At 37.0% G+C, this 17,929-nt stretch overlaps 1 protein-coding gene across 5 annotated transcripts in view; it reads left to right on the top strand.

The window, feature by feature from the left end:
• Positions 1 to 17,929, top strand: part of SMAP1 (small ArfGAP 1) — a 96,066-nt gene that overhangs the window by 45,068 nt on the left and 33,069 nt on the right. Inside the window, exons 5-6 of one of the 5 annotated variants that reach the window (XM_056342400.1) lie at positions 925 to 1,002; positions 5,332 to 5,409. The exons of 1 other annotated variant lie outside the window; for it this stretch is intronic. In XM_056342400.1, the coding sequence (XP_056198375.1) occupies positions 925 to 1,002; positions 5,332 to 5,409 (156 nt within the window). Of the gene's footprint in view, positions 1 to 924; positions 1,003 to 5,328; positions 5,410 to 17,929 lie in introns of all 5 variants that reach the window. 3 more of the 5 variants (XM_056342399.1, XM_056342402.1, XM_056342401.1) reach the window with 3 other exon arrangements.

Below are 17,929 nucleotides of genomic sequence, written 5' to 3'. Positions count from 1 at the left end.
CTTCATTTATTTTTAAATTTTCCTTGTAGATAGTAGAGTTGATACAAAACAGTGTAGAAGTGTCAGCTTTATAGCTCTGAAGATCTTCTACATGTTTGGTAAATGTAATTCAGTTGCATTTTTATAGTAAGGGGAATAGAAAGATAATGTTTCCATTAAAGTGATCAACTATGCATAAAGAAATAGGATAGGAAGATGTATGTAAACACATTTAGAGAAATCCTATTTTCTTGAGCAAACTGCATTTGTTGCATATATAACTTATACCTTTTGGATAATTCTGGAAGTATAGTGATGCTAACAGCAATTTTACATACTGATTCCTAGAAAAGAAATGTCACCTATCTGGAAGGTCTGGCACCCTCTGCTAGGATGTGGCTTTATATTAACCCTAAGCTCTTTATTCATTTGGAGGGCTCTTAGAGAAGAGTTAATGAGAAATTTAATTAACGTATAACTTTCAGAGTGATTTTGCATTCCTCTTAATAAAAATATTTTCTTACAGTGAACAAGAAGAAAGGCACTCTCATCTTTCCCCCTCCTCTGGGACAGTGTGCCTTCGTGCTTCAGAACATTAATATTTCAATAGTCACACTGGATAAAACTGAACAATGGATGAAACCTAATTATTTTTCTTAGGCCTGTGATATGATCTTATCCAAGTTCATTTTCTTATATTCTATTCTAGTGATTTGCATTATAAGTCACTCATTCCTACCTGACAGATTTCCTTGAAAATTTGTACTGATAGAAAGAAAAGACGACTTTGTCTCCTCTTTGTTTCTTCTATGTTGTATTTTTCCCCCACACCCAAAATTATTGAAAAAAAGAATGAAAATCATGTCTCTTAGCTACCTCTGTTCCCTCCCTTCCCAGCTGTTCTTGCTTATTTTCTTTCTCATTTCTTTCCTCTGTTTTGTACAGATAGCCTCTTCTGATGCTGCTCAGCCTTTGGCATCCTCTCCTTCTCTGCAAGCTGCTGCTGAGAAGAGCAAAGCAGAGGTACATGGTTTTTGGGTGTAACTCTTGTCAGGTTACTGCTTTACACGACTGTTTGTGTTTCTATCGAGTAAGCTAACTAGAATATTTGAATCACTGGTAATACTTCAGGCACTTAAAATGCTTTTTTCCTTGCTTTCTGGACTATATAAGTGAAAAGAACTGATAACGTAGGACAAAGTGCATGCATGATTGCTACCTCTTGGTGTTTATATGACAAAATTCTGGTTCTGCTCTGGTTTAGTGTCACAAAACTGTGGAAACACCATTTCATTCCCATCCAGTGGGCATGAGTGTCATTGGTCCTGTCTCCTCAGGAATAATTTTTGGTATCTTTATTTTCTATTACTTGCTTGTTTCAGGATCTAAATTATCAGTACTGTTCCCAGCCATTTAGTTCAATCTCCTTGGAGATAAATACAGAATTAATTTAGTGACACTTCTGTTAACTCATGTTGGTTTTAATATTCCTTCTAGCTTGGATATGTGTATGTGCTGACATTACATTTACTGTTTAGAAGAGCCTTTGAAAAACTTAACACACAAACAAGTATCTTTCGTATGACCTTTCAGTAAATGTCACAATTTGCAACAATAACGAAATACAGGTTTTTAGAGAGTGAATGCTCAATGTTGGGCTCTTTTGGATACCTCACTCTAAATTGAGACTATATACAGTAAATGAAATATTTATGTTTAGATCATAAGTTAATGTTTGGGGTTTTTTCTAAATCCAGAAAAAGTGGACAGATATGAATTATTTTAGTTCAGCTATATTTTAAACATTAATTAAAATTTAAATGGACAGTGGCATGGAGTAGACCCACAAGCATTGGTGAATTTGACGTATTTTTAAAGTTGTACCAGGAATAGCAGCAGCCAGTTAGAATGAAAATCACCTTTCCTTTATTACCTGCCTCTCTTGGTGCATTCAAATTTGGAATTTCCTCTGTGTAACTAGTATGCCATGTTGTTAGAAATTAATCTGGGGGGGGGGGAAGAATAATTTTTGCTGGCCAGTATAAAGCCAGTTTCATTTTGTTATCTTCATGGTGCTTTTTGACTGCTTTTGCAAGTAATGAAACACTTGAGTTGAAGCTCTGGCATGAATACAACATCTGAGAAATGTTTTTATTTAGTCTGAATTCGTTTTTATCTAATGGAGCTGAAGCAGAAAGCTTGCATATTGAAATTGTGAAGTGTGAAGATGAAGGACTTAAGGGTTTTCAGGTCCACAGTGAAAATGAAGTGAGTGAAAATAGTCACTGGGAATCAAGAGACTTCCTGTAGGCTTTATGAGATGTGAAGGTAGATACACTGGTGGAGTTTTAAGTCTTCATAGATAACACTAAGAGACTGTCAGGGCTTTGTTAAGGGCAATGGGAGGCATTTGTTTATATTGGGTCACCTTTATGGAGTGTTTTCCATATGAAACATACTGCAAGGCCTCCTCATTCTTGAAGTCCTGAAGAATAAGTTTCTAGAAACTTCTCTATCAGCAAGGTTTCTCTAACAAAACGTATTTTAAAAACATGTTGAAGTCAAAACTGGAAATCAGGCCAGCCTGAGGATGATCATATGCAAAAGCTTTAACTCTGCTTTCACTTAAAACATATTCAAGTAAACTATAAAGGTACTGTGTTTGAAAAGTAAGTGTCCTGTTACGACACTTCCAACAACCTTTCCCAGGAGGAGAGGAAAAAAATTGCAGTTGTCTAAGATGAAAAGCTTCCACAGGATTAAATTACTCAACTTTGGAAGGTTGGAGTGGAGAGTGAGGACAGGGAATGAAAGACTTTTGGAAAACTGTAGCTCAGACAGTATATTTGTATGATTTGCAGTACATTGTTATGGTCATGGAATTTTGGGAGTCTTTAGAATGCAGGTTGGTACTGGGATCAGTAACACGGTAAATGGAAGAAAGGCTAAGCTTTGTTTGAAAGACATAGCTATGCATTTGTAATCTCAGGTCAGTAAGCCTGCAAGTCTCAGGTTGTTATGATGACCTCAAAATAAAATACTGCTCTAGACTTGTCCCAGTCATACAGACTTTTTCTTGAACACCTGGCACTGCCACAGGTGAGATACGGTATTGGGTGGACTGTTGGTTTGGACTACTGTGCTCACTTTCGTGTTTTTAATGTTCACTAAAACCTAAGTTGGTCTCTGTTTCTTTTCTTCAAAACAGACATTCCAAATGCCCCTTTACTGCAGTTTCATGACTGTGGTCATTGCTTTCTGTTGCTAGACCCATGTTTAGGTGGGTGCTCACTGTATAGCCTCAGTTTCCAGGACCTGAGTGTTCAGGTTAATGCCTGATTGAGTAATTCACAGGAGTTAGTTGAGACTTGAGTAACTTCAGTGGAGTAACCCCAATCCATCTGGTAAACATGGTGAAAGTTTTGAAGATTGATTATTGGATGTTATGAAGAATGTGTTATTTGGGTCCCCCTGTGCCTAATGATCCCCCTAAAAACCAGAAAAAAACCCCAACCCATTGTCTTAGTGTTAGAACTCTTTTAAGCAAATGCCATGTTATACAGCTTTAAAAATTAGATATATTGGATGTTAAAAAGAAAAAAAAACCCCACAATGTTATTGGCAGAAACTTGTAGCCTAGTAAGCTGTTTTATTTTTAATACTGAAGTATCTTGGTTTCAGCTGGGACAGTTAATTTTCTTCTTGGTGGCTGGTGCAGTGCTGTGGTTTGGAGTTGGTGTGGGAGCAGTGTTGATACACTGATGATGGTTTTGGTTGTTGCTGGGTACTGTGTGTACTGGGTTGGGGACTTTGTGGTTCCTTGGGCCCTGCCAGTGAGAGGGCTGGAGGGGCACAAGAAACTGGGAGGGGACACAGCCAGGCCAGGTCACCTGAGCTAGCCGAAGCGGTATTCCATACCATGGGATGGCACGTTTGGTATATAAACTGGGGGAGGTCGGCTGGGGCTGCCCGATGGTTGCTTGGGGACTGGCTGAGCAAGGCTCAGCGGGCGGTGAGCAGTTGCATTATGTGTCACTGGTTTCCTTCCTTCCCTTCCCTTTGGATTTCATTCCTCTCTCCTTTTCATTGTAACTGTTACTGTTGGTGGTATTGTTCTTTTATTATTATTATTATTTATTTTGTCTTAATTATTAAGCTGCTCTTACCTCAGTCCTCAAGTTGTGCATTCCTTTCTGATTCTCCTCCCCAACCCTCTGGGTGAGCTGGGATGATGGGCGTGGGGGGGGGCTGTGTATGCCTGTGGGGGGCTGTGTATGCACACAAGGCCAGCACCGTGGGCAAAGGGGGCACAGGGGTGAGCGGCTGCGTGGCAGTTGATTGCTGGCTGGGATTAAACCACGACATGGAGCTGCACGGACAGTTATCTAACCTTTCAGTCTAACCTCCCAAATATTGGGAAGCTTGCTAAAAAAGTGTTTTGTGCACCACCACCAACAAAACCCCACCAAAATCTGTTTTGAAGCAGCTTTGAACATAGGGATCCAAGTCTAATGGCTGAAAGAACATTTAGGAGCTACTGTCTCATCTCCTTTATTACAGATGATAAACTCTTGTTCCATCCATTTTAATGTTCATGTATATACTCACTATTACTGTACTGTAGCTGTACAAGATCAATGCAGATTGCTGGGTCTATCACTGCTAACTCTGTCAAAGCACTTGCTGGCCTAAAAAGTCCATCTATGCCTTAAGGAATATTTTATGCTTTTCTTCAGTCGGGCTGGGTCTGTAATATGAACCCATTTATTCATTAAAAACTAAAATAAAAAAAGCTTATGTCTTGTCATTATGATGCATATAAAGCAAAGGGATCTCTTATGACTCAGCGGGTCTGTCATATGGCCCAAGTCAACTTTTTAGATTCAGGAATTTATTTTTTTTTTAAGTGTACTAGATTAGCTTTTAAAAATTAACTCTCTGCAGAAAGCTGCATGCAAATTACCTTCCTATAGTTCTTTGGTCAACAAGACTGGCATCTGTCCTAATGACAGAGGTTACCAGAGTTAATGGAGTATTTGTAGATTATTTTTTTCTTTGAGCTTTGCTTAGCTTAGGAGAAGCAACACTGGGGTTTTTTTTTCCTTCTGTTTAGAAGTAGAAATGCAGATGAGCAGGTGAAGTAATTGATTTCTCGAATGCTCAAAATGAAAATATTTTTTAGTGGTACTGTTTGAGCAAAATGAGTCGCTTCTGGAAGTAGAGCAGATAGCATAAACTCTGAATTGAAAGAGAGTAACTGAAGATCTCTTATATTCTGTAGGACTGTAGACATTCAGTATGTTTGCAAATGCATTGTTATTGAGTACTAGCAAAATACTTTTTTTTCAGAAGGAAAAAGAAAAAAAGAAAGAAGAGAAAAAGAAAGAGAGAGAATCAGAAAAACCATCAAAACCATTAACAGTTGAAAAGGTAAGCATAGTTTGTTTTTTCTAGTTATTTTAAAATTACACATAGTATTAGAAATATACAAAGATTTGGAAGAAAAGGAATTTTTTGAGATGTGTGCCTTTCTCTGTGTGTGTGTGTGTATGACTAGTAATCCAGGTAATCCACATGAATGGTTTCCTTGTGCTGTTGCTTGCATACAGACATCAGTTGACCATATGAGGAGGAATGCGTTTGGGGGAAGAGGGAAGTGAGTTAAGCTTTGTTAAGATTTAAGCTCAGGTTAAAAACCTTATCAAGGTTTTTAAGATATACCATTGCTGCTCTTGCACAGAGATTTTCAGTTTCATTGAGCGCTTTATGATTCCTTAAAACTGTCTTTCATAAATTAATCGATTTTAAACATAACTCTAGGTAACTTGAAAATGCTCAACTAGATCATGTCACAGAACATGACAAGCAAACCAATTAAGGTGCTTCTTTATGCAGCCGTATTAAAGCGTAATGAGCGGTCTTAGCAACATGGGTACAATTAAAATTTCACTAACACTTCTGTATAGATTTAATATTAAACAAAAATGGAATGGGTGATTTAAGTATTAAATACAAAAATTTATTTTAAGACAGATGTCCTCTCTCAGATGATGTGAATCCATTAGTATGTTCTGATTCTGCACGCTAGTTCACAGAATGCATTGGAGTCTCCCATCTGTCAGTTTATTCCACAGTAGTGCTGTGCTACAATTACGAAAAATGTTGTGTATGCATGTGTTATGATTGCAGATGTATTTCTAGTTCAGTTTTCAAATAAAGCTTTTTATTTTACATAGTAAAACAAGAGACAAAAATGTATGTGCACCTGGAGTGGAAAAAAGCCCCTCCCCAATACAAATATCTTTTTTTCTGAAATCAGAAAGCAGTTTTGGAATAAGTTAGCACAGAAGCAAACTTTATTATGACAATTTGTGTGTCTTCCCTGAGCTAGTGGAAAAGGCTATCCTTATGGTAGGAGGTTAAAGCATATTTATGGATGACAATAAAAATATTACAACTGTTGATTATTGATACTTTACAAGGACATCCAGCCAAACTGAATGTTTTATTCTGTTCTTAGAACAAGATATTTCAGTTATAAAGGCTAAAAACATTGGTGTGGTTTGGAAAACTTAACTTTCCAAAACCCAGAGGTGTACTTTTGGTCAAGTTTGGTTTTAGAGAGTTTCCCTTTGCAAGGATGCCTGAACCTTGTTGCATGGCTGGGAATACTTGGTTAGGTGAGGAGAAAGGATGACAGTGCATAGTCACAGTCGAGGGACTACCCTAATACTTGAAATAAAAACCAGTTCAAATGCCACTGATTAGATTTACATTTGAAATGTCATTAGATTACTTGCTTAATCATTAACTGGTAAAAAAAAAGTATTTTGATTTGAAGTGCTTGTACTAAAAAATGTGGAATTTGGTAAATGTATCTGCATTAGATAATAGTGAAGTTGTAACAGCTGCAAAATGTTTGAAATACTGCAGCATATTTTATTTCATTATTAATGTGTCAGCACTGATTGCTCAAATGGTACTCATCTGTGTGTCATCTTTTTAATTTAAGAGATTCTTTAAGCTTAGGCTTTTCAAGGCTTTTAAAGATCATTCAAAATAAATTATTTTTAGACACAGCCTGTAAACTTTACATACTTTAAAACTGCGGTTGCTTTCTAGAATCCAAAGATAGAATCAAATGCTTGTTTCCATTGGAATGGACTGGTGAGATGGAAGACCAAAAGGTTTTTAATTTTATGTATGGAATAATAATACATTGCTGCTTTTGTGGTGTGAATCTGCTTCAGGGGATTGATAAACATTAATATTCATCTTAGTTTGACTAACATTGATATGCTTCACATCCTGTTAGAGACTGTAATTTTAAATACTGCGTGTTGCATCAGTAGAGGGGTGCTGGCGTTTTGGCATTTTCAGCAACCACATTAAGCAGTACCTGGCTGTTTATCCCAGTTCTCAGCTTCCTGGAGAAGGAAACAGAATCTGAGGATTCTTTGGACACTGCATATGTGAAGTCACTGATCATCCTTATTGTAGGCATGGTTTATCTATCTACAGCCTAGACATTCCAGGCTTGGAAAGTGAATGAAATAAAAATATATGACCAAGCAGCTGGCAGTTCTACCACAATTTTGAGACTTCTCTTGATTAAGGTACTGTGAGCAGTGTTTTAGCCGTACTGTAGAAGAATCAATAAAGATGGAGAAGATGATAGGTCTTAAACTGGTAGAGCGTTGAAGCTATAGAAAACTTCAGATCTCTTTACAAGCGTCATGTACTCCTACAAGTCTTCAGTTCCCAGCATCTTTTTTGTATCTTATGTTAAGTTTCTTAGCTCTTAAAACAAGAATATGCATCCGAAAGAATTCAGATGTTCACGTTCAGTTCTCATGTTCTGATCTCTGCTTCACAGAACTGCCTAATCTGCTCCTATATCCATGTAAGAGCCTTTCTTTGGTGTCTAACGGATCTTTAGCCTTTAATATGAACGTCTGTTGTGACTTCTGTTTTATTTTCAAATATTGCTGAAAGCTTGTAGCACTGATTTAGTAAACTAGTATTTCAATATTGCCTTAATGTGTCATGTAATTATGGTATAAAAGATACTTTGTTGATTAGCATGCTTGGATAAGTAGAAAGAACTGAAAATCTTTTAACTGATTTAACAACAGTGGGCTTTCTTAGTGAAATTGCTTTTCAGTAAGAATCATTGTGTCCTTAAAACAGGTTTCATGGGAAACATTTTTTATGAATGTTCGAGTTGGAGACAGTGATTTCAGATGTAAATTAGAATTTCCTCAAGATCAGAGATATCTACTGCAGAACAGTGAGGAGCAAGGATAGTTGTTTAACTTTTTCTGGGCTGTTCACTTTGTGTGACAAAATTACTGGGTAATTTCTAATATGATATTACTATGTCAGCTACAGATTGAGTCTAGTCTAGTGATTAGCACTTTATTGGAAGCAGCCAACAATGTGGTGTTGCCTGTAGGATCTGCACAATTCTTAATAAAATAAGTGACATTGCCAAGCTACTGGCAGCTGTAATGGTTTCTATCAGTCTAATTGAAGAAAGTTGGGAAACTTGCATAGCTTACCAAGGGTCCTTCCTCTCCTCTCCCCATGCCGTTACCACAATTAGAGACCTCCAATTTCCTCAGTGCTCATGTTTAAAGTAACCTTACCCTTCAGTTACTTCAGAGAAAAAGAAAAAAAATGCAAGAAAACTACTGGAACAATTATTATAGAGTTCTTCATGATATGAAAACTGGAGCCAGGTTACATGAAGCTGAGATGTCCTGTCAAAGCCCAGCCTGTTTGCAAGCAACAGAAATGCCAATTTTAGCAATATAAAAATGTGTTGAATTGCAAGAACAAATAATCAAACTGAGCTAATTGCATGCTGCTCACGCCAACAGCAAGAATAATAGCACAAGGCAGACTGTCATGCAATGAAAGCAGCTTTTAGATGTTCTGTACTCAAAATTTAGATTTTGTTAATTGGCTAAAAAATTAAATGTCATACTTTAAGAGCCCATTTCAGTAGTGGAGAGGGAAGTCAGTAGTTTGACCACCAATCTTATGTGTTTTGTTGATCGTAATGTGAAAACTTTTCATTTGTAGGTGACAAAAAAAACAGCTAGGCTTTGAATAGCCATCTTTTAAACTTCAACATCCTGCCCACCCTTTCATCAGCTGCCGAGGAGCTTTCCCTTCTTATTAATTACTCTTTTGCACAGCTGAAGTTGTTGAAATTTCTGAAATCGGCCATGATTTTCTTTTTTTTTTTTTTCTTTCTTTCTTTTCTGCCCTAAGCTGTCTGAATGAGTTCTGCATTTGGAAACAGAGTAAAACAATGAACTCCTTTTTATTTCTAGTATGTCTACCAAGTAGTTTTTTTGTGCATCCTTGGGTAATTGAATGTGTTTAGTTTACAGTCATTTGGGGACTTCAAAAATATGTAACCTAAATACTCTACTGGTGTGTGAGGGAGCTATCAAAGCCTCATAGTAGTTTTCTGAACTAAGATTTAAATTGTGTGATTGTTTTAGCTAGAGTTTCTGCTCATAGGTCAGAGAAGCGCTTTAGGTAACCTTCATGCTGCATGAAGCGTGTTGGAGCAGGCTCTGTGTGTACCCCATCCACCTTCTACCTGTTTTCCACTGAAAGGAAGCATAGAATGGAAGGAGATGGGATGCAGTCCAGTCATTCAGGCTGGGGGATTGGGATTATGAGAGACATGGTTGGAACATGACCAGTGTGTGAACTGGGGAGACTGTATGCCCCAAGAGTTGCAAAGAATGGACTGAAGAAGACTGTGTTTACAAACGATTAAATGGTGTAAGGAATAATACTTTATTCAGTAAAGGCCTTGAATTGAACTATTTAGAACAGGGAACTTGGACTGAGCTGTATGAATGACTTGAATTTCAGACCAACTAGGACAAATCTAGGTTTTTTTCAAGACATGCCTTTTTATGTCTATCTGCAGTACAAATTCAAACAGAAAAGACATAACTAGGTATGACATTGTGAGGCTTTGGGATGCTCCCAAAGTTCAGGGGGAGAAAATTCATGTGCCTAAATGTTCAGATTTTCTAGGGTACAACTTTTTCCATAGTATAATTTTTAAATGAAAAAAGCCTGATGTGCATCGATGCTAGCAATTCAGAATTAAGCCAGAAGTGATGTGGAAAACTGCCCACGGAAAATTTGGCAAGTATTTCTGATATCCAAAATTAGAAAGTTCAGCTAAGTCCATGGCACTGAATGCTTTGGAAGTGTTTGAGTTTAGCACTGTGTATGTAGGTGTTTATTTTAGAGGTTTCACATCAGTTGAAGACTTTCATGAAAATATGTGATGGTTTCACCGTGAAATACTGCATATTGAGGGCCACCGTTATTGTGAATCCACATCTAATTTATTCAAAGCAAGCCCATTTAAGATAGTAAAGTTAAATGGGTAAGATGTAAAGAACAAACTTTTTTTTTCTACAAGCTACTTGTGCTTTTGCAAACTAATGCTGACATTCAAAGTCAAGACTTTTTTCATTCTGCTGAACATATCAGGATGATGAATGTTTCTGAAGAATTGCAGCAGTTAAACTTGATGAACTGAAGTACTATTTGACACTGTGAGCTTAGTTTGTTTTATTATATTGCATTTTGAGTTTGAAATTGGCTCTTGTTTGCATGTCGAGTTAAGTGACAGAAAAGGGTCAGTTAGAGGTTATCTTTCAGTGGTAGTATATCAAATGCTGTTTTTCTTCCCCAAACTGGAGACTAAATTGCCAGCTTAGACTCAGCAGTAATGGTGAGTTGCTGCCTCTCAGTCAGCTGGTACCAACCACCACCAGAAGGCCTGCATTGCGGAGGTACTGGCATAAGTTTATTTGCATTTCAAAAGTGCTAGGTAACCCCTCAAATAAAAGTGAGGGCAAATTATGTTAGTAACTTTTCCCCTTCATATAGGAAAAACAATGTGTCAAATATTCATTTAACCAAATAGGAAGAACTTAACGTAGCCTATTAGGGTGGTGTTTTGGTTTTCCCCCCAAGAACACCCAAAACTCCCACAAAAATCAACCTGTCTGGGCAAGTGAGACAAGAGGAACTATTAGTTCCCATTAATTCTCTGGCGATGCTTTTTACTTACCTAAATTATCATCCTAATCATTTTGTACAAGGAGAAATTAGTTTGAGCAAAGTGCTCTAGTGTTCTTCACTTCTATATATATATGACTGGCACTGTGAGAATGAAAGCCTGCAAAATTTTTGGTGTCCCCTTAAACACCAGTTTGATATAAGTGATATATTTAGGCGTTTACTTTTAAGTTGTAGGAATAAGTTGACTCACAAATATTGACCTGAATGATAATTTAAATATAGAATTACATTATACATGTTCTATTTTCTTTATTTTGATACCGTACTGAAGATATATTTGCTAAATCACTCGAATAGTTAATATGTTTCCCTAGACTTCAAAACATTATTTGTCTTTGAGTAATTTAATTTTTAAATGGTTTTCTTTATATTTACATAAAAAATGTAATATAAATTTAAATTATAATATATTGGCAATCAAGCGTATTCATGGGAACAGAGAAACAGAAACGGATTTTGCCTTCTGGTTGAATACACAGTCCTATTTATACTCTTAGTCCTTGTTTTCACAAATTCAAGCTAAGTAGCTATGAGCTGAAGCTCAGGAGGGTTGAGGAATATGTGATAAGACTTAGGGCAACCTGTTTCCTTGCCTCCTACCCCCACAGAGGGTGGAGGTTTTTAAAGCTTCTCTTTCTCTCCGTCTGCATTTTATGGACCTGTCCCAGCCTGGTTTTACATTTCTAATCATACCTTTTCAGTCTTATGGAAGAGATCAGATTATTTTGGGTTCTTTGGTTGCTTCTAATGCTAATCTGAAGAAAGGCAAATCAAATTAGATTCTTTCCCAAACTGTGCAATTCATTCCTTTTGCAGCTAACAAAGGACTACTTATGTTTGAGGATTGCCTTGAAAAATAGTCTTAATGAAATTAATCTGGCATGGCTCTTATTACGTATTGGGACTTGTAGACAAAGAAATTAAGAAATCGATATTGCAGGTAGAAGCAATTGAAAAAGAAACCCTTTTTTTTTTTTTTTTTTTTTCCCTCAGATGAGAGGAAGGGTATTTGTCTTTTTAGTGTTGGAAAAGGAGTCAACCTACAGGAAGGGTATCATGTTTTTTCCTCAGCCTGGTGCATGTTCTCTGTATTGGCTTGATCCTCTCAACTCTGGTCTGCAGCAGAACAGTATTTTAATGTAACTTTTTTTTTTTTAATTCTGCAGAAATGGAATCTTAAAATGTGAGAACAAGCTTGGGGTTGGCCTGCTTTGGTTAAATTGGCCCTTAAATTGCCAAACTATTCTTAACAAAAAAGTATTGTTAAGTATGCTTAGTTTTAATTGATCCTCAGGTATATTTTTGCTCCATGCAGGGTCAAAACCACAAATTGCCCTGGGTTTTCGATTCATAATACTTATTAACAGATGGCATTTTTAGGTTTCTCCTGCTTGCTTGTGACAAGCTTCACCTTTTTTCTACTGACTTTGAGGCAAGTAGGAAGACCACGTCTACACATACTTATCTGTATATTGAACGAAAAAAAGTGGGCGCATTTAAATAAGCAGGAACTAAATCAGCCTTATTCATGGATGGATGCTATCTTCAGATAAAAACTTCTGTATGACCAAGACTTACTCATTCTGAGACATTTGAAACCACAGGAGCATGCATGATTGAAAGTGCAAATATACAATCACATCTAAAAGGTTTTATAAACATTATAGTACTAGTTAGGAGACTGTATACAATCAAACACGTATGCAAGAACAAAAACCATGATGTTTTTACAGAAGTGGTACTGATACATGGAATTGAATGTAAAGAAGGGTGAGGAGCAGCTGGACTCAATGATCTTAAAGGCCTTTTCCAACCTAAACAGTTCTATGAATCTACATCACTAAGAGCAGGAATAGGACATTTAATTTAAATAATGTTACTCAAAATAATAACCTTTTCTTGTTTTGAATAAGACTTCCTTTTTTTCCCTAAAATAACGCAAGTATTGCAGCATGAGCAAAGCAATCAAGTATCTTTGTGTGTTCTGTTTCGCTTTACTGTGCTTAAGCTAGTACATGCTTAAACTCCTTAGGGGAGAGAGATCTCACTCCAGTGTGTGACCATCAAGCTGGGACAATGTGGAGTAGTGGGAAGGACAGTCAGGTGTGCAGATGTTACTTAAGAATAAAGATAGTAACTCTGTTTTCCATAAAAAATATTTTTAGATGCTACTGACAATATTAAAAGTGCCAACATTAGCTTAAGCTTTGAATTGTTAAAAAAATAATTAAAAAATCGCCGTAAGAGGTTTCAACAAGCTTCCAAACACTGTCATGCAACTTTCACTGTCTTCCAGTTTAGATTCATAGCTGATGTAGGTATTGATTGTGTGGCTTTTTACTGAAAGGAATGAGTATTTATTTGAACTGTTGACTTTATTATGTTTTGATAGGTGCTCATGGCACTAGAGCAGTTGCACAGAAAACTTTATGGCTCTGGCATTCATCCTGTTACATAACTGTCACCACAAAATTAACTCAAACGTGTTTGTAAGGTAATACTGTAGCTACAGGTATACAGAGATAAAAGCAAGATAAGGTAGAAATGATCTTTTTTTTGGAGGAAATGAGCAAGTTTCTTGCTCTAATTTTGTGAGGTGCTAAGGATGGTACAGAATTCTCACCGGTTACCTAGTTGTTCAAGTAACTAGCATCTCTTTAATACTGATTTCCTTATATATCAATCAACACTGTTGATCATCTGCCATCAGTTGCCTCCTGTCTCTGTTGAAAAAGGGGTTACAACTAGGTGAGCTTGTCTTTCAGTTTTACTTCAATTTTTTCCTTTCTAAAATTGGCACCTGCAGCTAGAAAATGGAGGCAGTTGTGAGGTTGGTCCCCATGCAGGTCAGTGTACTGTTGAAAAATAAATCTGTCGCACCTCTCTGCCCAGCAAGTATGGCCTCTCTCAGCTTGAGGATATTGTGCTTTATGTCAGAGTAAGGTACTGCAGGCTTGTCTGTTAAGCAGGTAGTGTCGTAACGTGGGAACTTCTGGTCAAGATGACCTATGTATTTTTTGGTCTTACATACTTAATCCTCGGTTTATACTGTAACTAGATATCAGTGTATCTGTTTCCTTTGTTTAGACATAGACTGTTTTAGTGGTGTAAAAGAAATTGGTTGAATTTCAGCATAAATGTTGAAATGTGTGCCTGAGCAAGCGAGTCATAGCCCTTGTAATAACACTTTGAAGGGTCAGTTGTACAACTTCTGAATCTTTGAAGCTGTGAGTCTACACAGTTTTAGTGATCCTTACATATTGAAAATTGTAAACACTCATTTTCAGAATATCCATAAATTTTAAATAGGTTCACGTTATTTAAACTGGAAGAATAAAAACAGAAGTTTGACTCATTTGACTTGTTTCCAGTTGAGATGTAGACTGCTAGAGTGGATTGTGGCTAGAATGCGTCTTGATAGTGTTAAAGATTACGGTGATATGGAGGGTGAAGATGAAGAAAATGGAATCAAGTAAAGGGAAATCTCTTTTTCAGTGTTGCTTGTAATAAGTTAAAACTAATTAGTTTCTAAAGTATTTGTTTCAAAGTGATTAATTTTGAAATAAGAACAAAACTGAGGGGAAAAAACCTGACTGGCAGAAAAAACTAATACAGCTAATGGTTGTAGACATGAACAGCTAATGATGCATTAAACATTTCTCCCTCTTACGAAGTTCTGCATTTGTGAAACAAAATTATCTACTTGTGTATGAAGGATGATAAAGTACTTGTCAATTTGCTCCTAACTTCTGTAGCAGCGAAAGAAAAGCAACAAGCTGATACAGAAGTAAGAAAAATTAACCTATGGCGCTACTTCAGTCTGATTAGCTGTCAGTGACAGGATTGAATTTCCATGGAGCTAATGGAGAGGCTTTTAAAAGATGCATCTCTCTATACTCTATACACAGTATGCTTAGACTTCTTAAAGTGTTTGTATTGTACTGCTTGCCATAATGATAGAAAAGATTGGCAGTACAGAGTATCAGTCTACACTCTAAGAAACAGAACTCTATTAGGAAGAATCCCAGCTCAGAGGTGGTTTATATTCAGTGTGATGCTGTAAGGCTGTGTGGCTAAAACATAAAGACTGCAAGAATCAGAGGAATGACAACAGGGAGGAAATCCAGAATAATCTAATGAGTGAAAACAGACCATAGTGATCTGCTGCTCCTGTGTCCGTCAAAGGAGACTGGTGAGGTGGGTCAAGGAAATTGATTCTCCCCCAGGAACTCCGGGCAAGTAATTGTATACTAGGCTGTGGGACTCATGGGAGGTAAAGAGAAAAGAATTTGGGGGTAGGGCAGAGAATATTGTATGAAGTTTATTATGGGATGTATAGGTGACAGACCAAAAGTAGGGAAATTGAGGAGTCTCAGTGGATTGAGATGGAACAAGTATGAGGAAGTGGGGGGGAAGGGGATAAAAAGGGACAGTCACGTACATGCGGGTTGCCGGGCAGTATGCTTCTCTGAGCCCTGCGCTTGATCGCTGCAGGCTGTCCTATAATCTTGCCAAATTCTATTTGCAACCACGTTGTATGTGAGTATGTTGTCTCTTCTCCGTGTGTGTGTGAACACTAGCAAACTTCAAACTGGACTACCAGATAAGTAGGATAACAGACTGGTGTTGACCATAGCCAAAAAGGCTGCAGGTTTGGGGAAACTAAGAGTCAGCAGGGTCAGCAACTGCATATACCAGCATCTAGAAGCCAACTATTGCAAAGGCAGCATGTCTAAGACTGGAGACACCCATGTTGTGCTCGTGCACATGTGTAATAGCAAATCTGCTGTACTAGCCAGCGAGTAGGATATCTGCATTTGGAAAAATCCAAGGTCTGAGCTGGTCACTGGCTAAGGATGTAGGGTCTTGATAATGGATGAACTTAGTTTTCATACAAAAAGCATTTTTGAGCAAAATTCCACTTTGTTACAGTTCAGGAAAAGATTACAAAGCATACCTCCACAAACAGGGATGGAAAACAGTGCTTGGATTGTTTTTTCACTGTGAACTCGGTCAGTTGCCATGCCTGAAACAGCTCATTCTTATCTGGATTTGTATGAAGAATGAACTACAAATACATAGCCCTTAATTCTGATTGGGTACACTAATGTTGCTCTGTCTATGACTCAAAAGGTTTTTAGAAGGAAAATTGTAAAAGAAAACAGCTTGATGAGGAACTAGAATTCAGCATTATTGTTATCTTGCCCAGGCCAATGAGCTCAATAGAAATGAAGTAGAAATATGTAAGCTGAGTTCATATAACCATAGAACTGAAGATGTATTTAAAACGGCTTATAAAAATACAAATCATGTTTATTTCATTTCACACTTTGACCCTAATCCAATTTATAGCTGTCATAGTGGGATGCTGGATCGCTACAGCTTTAAGATGCATCTGTCTAGATTTTCTACTTCATAATGATTTCTTCTAAAAGATTTAAAAAACAGGTTTTATCAGATTAAAAGTAATCTAAATCAAGTTCCATCACAAGATAATACAAAGTAGGAAAAGGGTTGATAAACAGCTTTTCCCTCTGCCTTTTGTGTCCTTGTAAACAGGTCCTTGCTTCAGGGCTCGAATGCAGTCATTCCACAGATACAGAGCGGCACCAAACTCTGCTCAGATCCTTACCCCCAGAATCCCTAGAAGACTTTGATAGCTCTGCACTCAGACTACACCACCTATCGTTCTGTGCAGTCTTGCCATCTCTAGTTTGGCTTCAGGTTCCTACATCTTGTGACTGTTACGTAGCATTCATCTTGCAACCTTTTGATGCCTTTCTTCAGGAGCCCAACTTAGGGAGAAGGAGCTTGCCCTCTTTTTTTTCAGACTCTGTTCTGAACTTGTCAGCTTTAAGAACAAAATATATTTGAAAATTAATGCATACAAATAGTATTTCAAATATGGTTGATATTATGTAGATTTAATACGTTAATATAAGAATTTAAACAGAAAGATTTAATATTTTCTATTTTGCCATAGTCTCAGCAGTAAGTATAAAAAGAAAGACAACTTCATTTTACTAAGTTTTCTCTTCTACAGTTGCATACTTTGTTTTGAGCAAGGTAAAAGGGCCTCAGAGAATGTCTGATACATTAGAAAGGAGCTAAACTGGTTCAGCTAAGTGTGCGACCTGAAAGGCTTTAAGCCTTCTTAGAATACATAGACTAAGGTAAATGAAATCTGAGCCAACATTTTAAATTCAATTAAAATAAAATGGTGCTGCGGGGTGATCAGTAAGTAATAACAAAGGAATAGTCTTAATCCACTTTCTGTAGAAATCATTAGCGTATTAGCCTAGACCCAGATAAAATCTTACTAATGGAGCAAGATTATGGTGCAGCTGTCTGTCAGTTCTGCCATGAAGTTTTTAATTCAAATGACTGAAAGATATAACACATTTTACATAATGTACACATACCTTGCCCTAACTGTGAAAATCTAATGAAATCTGTATACATAGGTTTTTAAAGTGGAGATGTAGGTCAAGAACCACTTAACAATGTTTTCCTTCAGGACTGTGTTTTGACTGAATGACCTTTATGTGTACAGAATCCTATTTAAGAACGACAATAAAAGGCAATTCAGTTCTGTTGGGTTTTTGGTATAAATGCCTTAAATTAACTTACCTGCATCAGTATGAGTAGTTTAGTGTCTAGAGTGTGATTCACTAGAATAATTGTAATAGACTCCTAAGTAATAAACTTACATTTTCCCTTTGAGTTAGCTTTTTGAGGTAATTCCAGTTTTTTAAATAATTGGCAGCTTTTTTTTGCTTGGCATGCAGTTTTTTCTCTTGATTAGTAATGCGTCAGAGTT

The sequence above is a fragment of the Falco biarmicus genome, chromosome 6, assembly GCF_023638135.1.
Source record: "Falco biarmicus isolate bFalBia1 chromosome 6, bFalBia1.pri, whole genome shotgun sequence".
NCBI classification, from domain to species: Eukaryota; Metazoa; Chordata; class Aves; order Falconiformes; family Falconidae; genus Falco; species Falco biarmicus.
The sequence above is the reverse complement of the archived record's forward strand: the minus strand, read 5'-3'. Positions and strand labels throughout refer to the sequence as shown.